The sequence below is a fragment of the Balaenoptera ricei genome, chromosome 3, assembly GCF_028023285.1.
Source record: "Balaenoptera ricei isolate mBalRic1 chromosome 3, mBalRic1.hap2, whole genome shotgun sequence".
In the NCBI taxonomy this organism is placed as follows: domain Eukaryota; kingdom Metazoa; phylum Chordata; class Mammalia; order Artiodactyla; family Balaenopteridae; genus Balaenoptera; species Balaenoptera ricei.
Window position 1 is genome coordinate 171,861,794 of NC_082641.1, and position 9,262 is coordinate 171,871,055.

Below are 9,262 nucleotides of genomic sequence, written 5' to 3' on the forward strand. Positions count from 1 at the left end.
GGGCTTTTCTGTGTTTGTGAGGTTTTTGATTACTGATGCAGTCTCTTTGCTTGTTACTGGTTTGTTCAGATTTTCTATTTCTTTATGATTTAGTCTTTGTATCTTGTATGTTTCTAGGAGTTTATCCATTTCTTCTAGGTTATCCAATTCGTTGGTGTATAATGGCTCGTAATAGTCTCTTATGACCTTGTGTCTTTCTATGGTTTCAGTTGTAATGTCTCCTCTTTCATTTCTGATTGTATTTGAGTCTTTTCTCTTTTTTCTTAGTCCAACTGAAGTTTCATCAATTTTGTTTACCTTTTCAAAAAACCAGCTCTTAGCTTTGTTGATCTTTTGTTTTCTGGCTTTTATTTCATTTATTTTTGCTCTGATCTTTATATTTACCTCCTTCTGCTAAATTTGGGATTAGGTTGTTCTTTTTCTTGTTCCTTGAGGTATAAAGGTAGATTAATTTTTTGAGATCTTTCTTTTTTCTTAATGTAGACATTTATCACTATAAACCTCTCTTAGAACTGTTTTTGTAGCATCCCACAGGTTTTGATATGTTGTGCTTCCATTTTGTTTGTTTGTTTGTTTGTTTGTTTTTGCCTGTGCTGCATGACTTGTAAGATCTTAGTTTCCCAACCAAGGATTGAACCCAGGCTCTTGGCAGTGAAAGCATGGAGTCCTAATCACTGGACTGCCAGGGAATTCCCATTGTGCTTCCATATTTTGTTTGTTTGTTTCAAGGTTTTTTTTTTATTTTAAAGGAGATGCCTTATTTTTAGACATATATACCAAAGGATTTATAGTAATCTTTTATTTATTTATTTATTTTTATATTTATTTTTGGCTGTGTTGGGTCTTTGTTTCTGTGCAAGGGCTTCCTCTAGTTGCAGCAAGTGGGGGCCACTCTTCATCGCGGTGCGTGGGCCTCTCACTATTGCGGCCTCTCTTGTTGCAGAGCACAGGCTCCAGATGCGCAGGCTCAGTAGTTGTGGCACACGGGCCTAGTTGCTCCGCGGCATGTGGGATCTTCCCAGACCAGGGCTCGAACCCGTGTCCCCTGCATTGGCAGGCAGATTCTCAACCACTGCGCCACCAGCGAAGCCCTCAAGGTATTTTTTAATTTCCACTTTGATTTCTTCTTTGACTCATTAATTGTTCACGGGTTTGTTGCTTAATTTCCACATATTTATGAGCTTTCCAGCTTTCGTCTTGTTATTGGTTTCTAGTTTCATAGCATTGTGGCTGGAAAAGATACTTGGTATGATCTCCATCTTTTTAAATTTGCTAAGAGTCTTCTGTGACCTGTCATGTGATCTATCCTGGAGAAAGTTCCATGTGCATTTGAGAAGACTGTGTATTCTGCTGCTGTTTGATGAATGTTCTATATATGTCTGTTAGGTATATCTTGGTAGTGGGGCCCACTGATGCTGGACAGTCTGGTGGTATTCAGGTGCTTTACTGGAGGGGCTGGCTACACGTAAGTACAGTGGTGCAGGCCAGTGACAGAAGACATGGCCTGATCTGTGCCCACAAGCAGCCATGGAGCTCTGTCTGTTGGTAAGCTCTCCCATTGCTCACCATCTCCCCCTGGGCATGCACACAGCAGTGGAGGTCAGTGACAGGTGTCAGGCCAGTGACTTATAAGTTCACATCTGGAGGAGTTAGCCCCAAGTGAGCACATGGTGCTGGGGGGCAGCCAGAGGTGTCTTGCACTCAAGTAGTTCAGAGGCCTGAGCTGGCTGCTATTGTGGCTTATGGTCTCAGGATGTAGGGGAAGGAGTGATGAGGGACTCAGGTGGCTGGCATTAACAAATGCTAATACTTGTGGGGTGAAAGCTGGTGAAATATGCAGGGAGCCCACAGCAGCTGTGCTGGCCATTAGTTTCTTCTGTGAAAAAAATCTGCTGTTTTTTTCTACACAGCAGGTCACTGTGATCTGCAGTCTGTTCTGCTACATGGCTGCTATTAGTATCCCCTGCTTTTCTTTCTCATTGCTAGCTGTCTCTATATGTCATGGCTTTGCCAGACTGAGTTGGTGTGAAATGGAAGTGTATAGTGCCCCCAAATGCTGGAGAAGCTGGTTACTCACCCCACTCATCCTTTCCTGTTGAAAGGAACTCTTTCTAGCTGGGAAATTCCCTCTTGGTACTGAACAATGCCAGCTTAAGTGATAGGATGACGCAGACAAAATGAAGCTGTCTTTCTTCTCTTCTTGTATGATTATTTTCAGGTTTGTATTCCACTATGTTGGTAGAAGAAAATAGTAAGTTTTATGTTTGTTACTGCTTCAGTTCATAGTGCCCTAAAGTGAAGAAAACTATATATTGAAGCTGTTTTGATAAAATTAGAAAAGATGGTTTTGAAAACCTAAAAAGGGAATAAGGGATCTATATGAATTGATCAGAGACAGGATTGTCACAGAGAATATATTACAATCAATTGTATAAAATATACACAGTGAAGATTAAGATTCAGGAAACATTTAATGACTCTTGGAGAGATAAACCCTGGAATGTTTGCTTTTTATAATAACTTAGCTATATTTTAAAATATGTTATTTATATAATATATAGCATATATTTTATAATTAGTTATATAAAACAAAGTATTATAGTATATTATACTATAGGATTATATGTATAGTACAGGCTAGTATAATATACTGTAGCATTATAATATTATATCCTTGGTCTTTAAGGATTTGCAGAGCCCTGGGATCACAGTGACAAGAAAATTGCTTGGCTAATGAGGATCTTTGGAAATTGAACCTCTAGGGATACAGAGAGTGTGATCTGCCTATGACCATCTCATTCAACAGTCCTTTCCCTGAAAAGAAGTAGCACACCTGAGCCTCCTTTCATAGATGATCCCTCTTGCCCAGGAGCCTGGTGGCTCACTCAATTCCTCTGCCCTTCCTGAGTATGGATTTGGATACAGCATTCAGCAGAGATATCAAGCACCATTCCACTGTGATGCCAGCCAGGTAACCTAATGTCCATTAGTGAATGTTTGGAAAAGAGGACAGTTGTCTCACTGTAGATTCATCCAGGGGAGGTTGTGAGGAGAGTACATACATCAGATGATTAGAACTAAGCTACCCCCGGGCCTCCTGCCTAGCTGTCTGTCATCTTCTTCTCATGTTTCCTTGTACTTTGCACCAATACTCAAACATGTCTCATTTACTAATATCGTACTCACTCTCTACTATAACAAAGACCATTTCCTCCTGAGTTGAAATCTGCTTCTCTTAAAAAAGGATGACTGTTATACAATTATCTGATATTCACTTGCAAACCTGTGGTTGGGGTGGGGTGGGGGGTTGGGCAGGAAGTTTGGTAAATTTCACCTTATCTTCCCATTCCTGGTCCTTGTTATACTTTTATATCAGTTGCCTGGCTCTGAGGTCTCTGGGGATCCAGACAGTATATTCAGCTGCCTCCCTAGTCTGTTTCTCTTTATAAAATTACCAATTGTTTTAAATAATCTAAATAGTATAGGTAGTGTAATATAAGAAATGACTACCCCTTAACCCTTGTGGGAATTAACAAAATCGATGACTTTCTGCTGTATCAGCTTCAGTTTTTTTATAAAAAGTAACAGAATAATATGTATACAGAAGACACAGTTCTTATTCCTCTCTGTTAGTGTCTATCCATCCCAAGAGAGTGTATGCCTCTGGTGATTCTCCTCCTGCTGGTGTAGAAAACCACATTTGATTGTGTTGTCAGTCCATCTTTCCCACCAGGTTTGTCAACAACATGGGACCCAGAAACAAAACAGGAGTTTCAGAATTCCTTCTTATGGAAGTGACAGAGGATCCAGAACTGCAGCCCCTCTTCTTCATTCTGTTCCTGTCCATATACCTCGTTACCATCCTGGGAAACCTGCTCATCGTCCTGGCCGTCATCTCTGACCCCCACCTCCACACCCCCATGTATTTCTTTCTCTACAACCTGTCCTTGACTGACATCGGTTTCAGCACCACCACAATCCCAAAGATGCTGGTGAACATCCAAGCACAGAATCAGAGCATCACTTATACAGGCTGCCTTACACAGATCTACTTTGTCCTGGTGTTTGCTAGTTTGGAAAGTTTTCTCCTTGCAGTAATGGCCTATGACCGCTATGTGGCCATTTGTCATCCACTGAGGTACACGGTTATCATGAACTCCCGTCTCTGTTTGTTTTTGATTCTTCTTTCCCCGTTTATTAGCATTGTGGATGCCCTGCTCCACAGTCTGATGGTGTTGCAGCTGACCTTTTGCACAAACCTGGAAATCCCCCTCTTTTTCTGTGAAGTTGTTCAGGTTATCAAGCTTGCATGTTCTGATACCCTCATCAACAATATCTTGATATATTTGGCAACTAGCATATTTGGTGGTATTCCTGTGTGTGGAGTCATTTTCTCTTATACTCAAATAGTGTCCTCTGTTTTGAGAATGCCATCAGCGGGTGGAAAGTATAAAGCTTTTTCCACCTGTGGGTCTCACCTCTCAGTCGTGTCCTTATTCTATGGGGCAGGCTTGGGGGTATATATTAGTTCTGCTCTTACTAATTCTTCCAGAAAGACTGCAGTGGCTTCGGTGATTTACACTGTTGTCCCTCAAATGATGAACCCCTTCATCTATAGTCTGAGGAACAGGGACATGAAAGGTGCCTTGAGAAAACTCATCAGTAAGATACCACTGGCTTTTCAGGAGTATGTTATTTAATTTCCACGTATTTGTGTATTTTCTAGTTGTTATTCTTTTATTGATTTCTAGATTCATACCACTGTAGTCAGAAAAGACACTGTATGATTTCAATATCTTAAAATTTATTGACACTTGCTTTGTGGTCTAACATGTGAACTATCTAAAGAGTTCTGTGTGCTCTGGAGAAGAACGTTTCTTCTCCTTTTGTTAGGTGTAGTGTTTATATATGTCTCTTAGATTTTGTTAGTTTACACTGTTTTTTAGGTCCTCTGTGTCTTCTTTGTCTAACCAGAGTTACTATCCATTGCTGAAAATTTGCATTAAAATCTGTAAGCATTATTGTAGAAATATGGATTTCTCACTTCACTTCTGTCAAGTTTGATTCACATATTTTGAGGTCCTGTTGTTTGGCGTATATATGTTTATAATTGTTCTATAATCTTGATTATTGACCATTTTATCTCTATCTCTATTTATCTATCTACCTATTTTCTATCTATCCTTTTTTGTCTATTTTAACAGTTTTGATCTATCTCTATTTATCTATCTACCTATTTTCTATCTATCCTTTTTTGTCTATTTTAACAGTTTTGAATTAAAGTCTATTTTTTTCTGATATTAACTCTTTTGGTAACTATTTGCCTAGAATTTTTCTATTCTTTCCTTTAAATCTATTTGTGTCTGTGAATCTATAGAGAGTCTCTTATAAATTGCATATATTCACATCATGTTTCCTTTATCTTTCTTCCAATCTCTGACCTTTTGATTGGACAATTTATTTCACTTATTTAAAGTATCTACTGACAAGGAGATACATAATTCTCCCACTTAAAATTTATTTTCTGTAAGTCTAATACTTTTTTGCCCTTCATTTTGTCCATTACTGCTTTATTTTCTGTCTAGTTGATTTTTCATAGTGAACATTTTGAATTTTGTTCTCATTGCCTTTTTGGAATATATCCAGATAATTTTTGTGTGGTTACTATGGACATTGCACTTAATATGCTAAATTTATAACAATGTAGTTTGAATTCATGCCATTTTACCTCAATAGCATGCAAAACCCCTGCTCTTATATGGCTCTGTCCTTTCTCCATTATGTTAGTGTCACAAATTAAATGTTTGTACATTATTGCCAATAGCATAGATTTAAATTTTTTTACATTTTCTTTCTAAATCCAGTAGGAATCATTTCCTACTTTTCCTAAAGTAAGAAGAGTTGTAAATCAGAAATACATTAAAAATTTTTTCCCATTCACTTGACTTTACCAAAAATCTTTATTTTTTTCATATAACATTGAACTATCTAGTGCCTTTTCATTTCAACCTGAAGCAATCCTTTAGATATTTTCATAAAGCAGGTGTAGTGGTAATGTACTCTTTTGGCTTTGTTCATCTGGGAGTGTTTTATTTCTCACTTATTTTTGGAAGGAAAATTTTGTCAGATATAACATTATTGGTGGACAGTTTTTTCCTTCAACACTTTAAATATGTTATCCCACAATTCTCTGGCCTCCATGGTTCTGATGAGAAATTGGCTGTTAATCTTATTGAAGATCTCCTGTAAGTAATGAGTGATTTTCTCTTTACTTCTTATATGTGATGAGCTCCTTTCAAGATTCTCTCTTTCCTTTTGGCTTTGTCAGTTTGATGATAATGTTAATGTCTTAGCGTTAATATCTTTTATTATAGATATTCTTGGAGTTCTTTGAGCTTCTTAGATTTGTAGTTTCAAATCTTTCATCATATTTGGGTTGTTTTTGACCATTATTTCTTCAAATTTTTTTCCATCCCCTTTTCTTTTTCTTTTCCTTTTGGACTCATATAATGCTTTTTTTTTTTTTCACTTGATGGTATCCCATTGATCCCTTAAGGATCTGCTCAATTTTCTTTTCTTTTTCTTTTTTTTTTTTTGATGTGTCCTTTAAGGGTTGCTTTTATTTTTTGTTTTTAAAGATAAACATGTTCTGATTTATACAGTCTCTCTGGTAACATAGAATACATATGCATATTTGAAGCATCAAAATTCTCATCTAGAGAAGAGTAAGAAAAGAATAATTTTTTCAAGGAAATAATGTCTCTGTCTTCATATTTTTCTTTATTGAAGTATAGTTGATTTACAATGTTGTGTTAATTTCTGCTGTACAGCAAAGTGACTCAGTTATACATATTTATATATGTATTTATATATGTTCTTTTTATATTCTTTTTCATTACGGTTTATCCCAGGACATCAAATATATCAATAGTTCCCTGGGCTATACAGTAAGACCTTGTTGTCCATCTATTCTATACGTAATAGTTTGCATCTACTAACCCCAAACTCCCATCCCTCCCCCACCCCAACCTTGGCAACCACAAGTCTATTCTCTATGTCTGTGAGTCTGCTTCATAGATAGGTGCATTTGTGTCATATTTTAGATTCCACATATAAGTGATATCATATGGTATTTGTCTTTCTCTTTCTGACTTACTTCACTTAGTATGATAATCTCTAGTTGCATTCATGTTGCTGCAAATGGCATTATTTCATCTTTTTCTATGGCTGAGTAGTATTCCATTGTATATATAATAGGTACCACATCTTTTTTATCCATTTATCTGTCAATGGACATTTAGGTTGTTTCCATGTGTTGGCTATTGTGACTAGTACTGCTATGAACATAGGGGTACATGCATCCTTTCAAACCATGTTTTTCTCAGGGTATATGCCCAGTAGTGGGATTGCTGGGTTGTATGGTAATTCTATTTTTAATTTTCTGAAGAACCTCCATACTGTTTTCCATAGTGGCTGCACCAACTTACATTCCCACCAACAGTGTAGGAGGGTTCCCTTTTCTGCACACCCTCTCCAGCATTAGTTATGTGTAGACTTTTTAATCATGGCCATTCTGACTGGTATGAGGTGGTACCTCATTGTAGTTTCGATTTGCATTCATCTAATAATTAACAATGTTGTCTGTTCACTTTTCTTTATTCTTTTTTCTTTCTGCTCCTCAGACTCAATATTATAATCTGGATATTATAATCTCCCTCAGAGTTTGCTTTTCTTTATAATTGTTGAAGGTGGTAGTAGTCTTATGTGTTTAGTGACTTTCCCAAAATACATTTGCAAAGACTGTAATTCTTATTGTATGTGGTCATTGAAATCTATGTTCCTTACATTCGTTCAGCTTATGGTTTGACAGATTTCCTTGAGTGCCAGGAGTGATACAAACAAAGAGATAACACACCTCTTTCAGTCTTTATAGATTGGATCTGTGCTGCAGTACTCTTTTAACACTTATTCAGGTTTGCACTGAGTCTAGAGATCAATGAGAAAGTTGAGGATCTTCTCTGGACTTTTCTGAGTATATGTATTGCTATGGGCATGTAAGTGGCTTTCTGAATTCTCCCATAACTTGGCTGCTTTTATTTATTTATTTTTATAAATTTATTTATTTATTTTATATTTGACTGTCTTGGGTCTTTGTTGCTGCGAGCGGGCTTTTCTCTAGTTGTAGCGAGTGGGGGCTACTCTTCATTGTGGTGCACGGGCTTCTCATTGGGTGGCTTCTCTTGTTGCAGAGCACGGGCTCTAGGTGTGTGGGCTTCAGTAGTTGTGGCACTTGGGCTCAGTAGTTGTGGCTCATGGGCTCTAGAGCACAGGCTCAGTAGTTGTGGCACACGGGCTTAGTTGCTCCACTGCATGTGGAATCTTCCCAGAGCAGGGCTCGAACCCATGTCCCCTGCATTAGCAGGTGGATTCTTAACCACTGCACCACCAGGGAAGCCCTTGGCTGCTTTTAAATGTCCTAATTTCCTAGAAAAAATTCTCCTGTTTTGCTTGGGGTCTAAGCTAGTCTATTTTATGTTGTGACTTTAATCTTTTACCAGATGCATATGTGAGCTTTGGTTTGTGGTGTTTCAAAACCATATCCACTGCTTTTCCAGCCTGAGTTCTGAGTTAACCAGTGATGAATGCCTTGTGTCAGTCCTTCAGGTAGCTCCCAGACAAGTTAGAACAGACATACAGAATTATTTGAGAAAATGTTAACTCTGCCTCCTCTGAATACATGGACCAGAGTCTCATTCTGAGACCCCAGGCAGTGACCATCTTAAGACTAAGACTACTGCCATACTGCAGGGTGGGGAAAGGACAAGTAAAATATCTCAGAACTTTCCTACCATTGTGAAGTTGCTGTTTTCTTGCTTCATCACTCACTTGGTTGCTATAAATTTTGACTGTTTTCAGGAGATATGACAAAGTTAGTTCTGACAGTTTCTGTTATTTTTCAATGTTTCTTTGAGAGACAAGAGTTTTGAGTTGCCTAATCTGCCATTTTTTCCATTTTGCTGAGGTTATTCTTCCATGCACAGTTTCTTTTGATTACAGGGAACATATTAGAATCTGCTTAATATAAAATGTCAAAACAGAATGTAATGAGCCATACATAGAATTAGTCCTTAGAATTTGTTTTTTAGAGTATATTTGATACATTATCACTTTCATTTTCTAGGTGATATATATTATTATATATATAATATGTATATATATATACATATAATAAACTATAGTTTTGAAACTAAATGTCCTGTCT

At 37.4% G+C, this 9,262-nt stretch overlaps 1 protein-coding gene across 1 annotated transcript; it reads left to right on the top strand.

Moving 5' to 3' along the window:
• Positions 1-730: 730 nt before the first annotated feature.
• LOC132364038 (olfactory receptor 7G1-like) lies at positions 731-4,700 on the top strand. Its single transcript, XM_059919787.1, has 2 exons — positions 731-746; positions 3,724-4,700. Exon 2 carries the CDS (start codon positions 3,747-3,749, stop codon positions 4,698-4,700), a length of 954 nt encoding a protein of 317 aa, XP_059775770.1. The 5' UTR covers positions 731-746; positions 3,724-3,746.
• Positions 4,701-9,262: the final 4,562 nt, after the last annotated feature.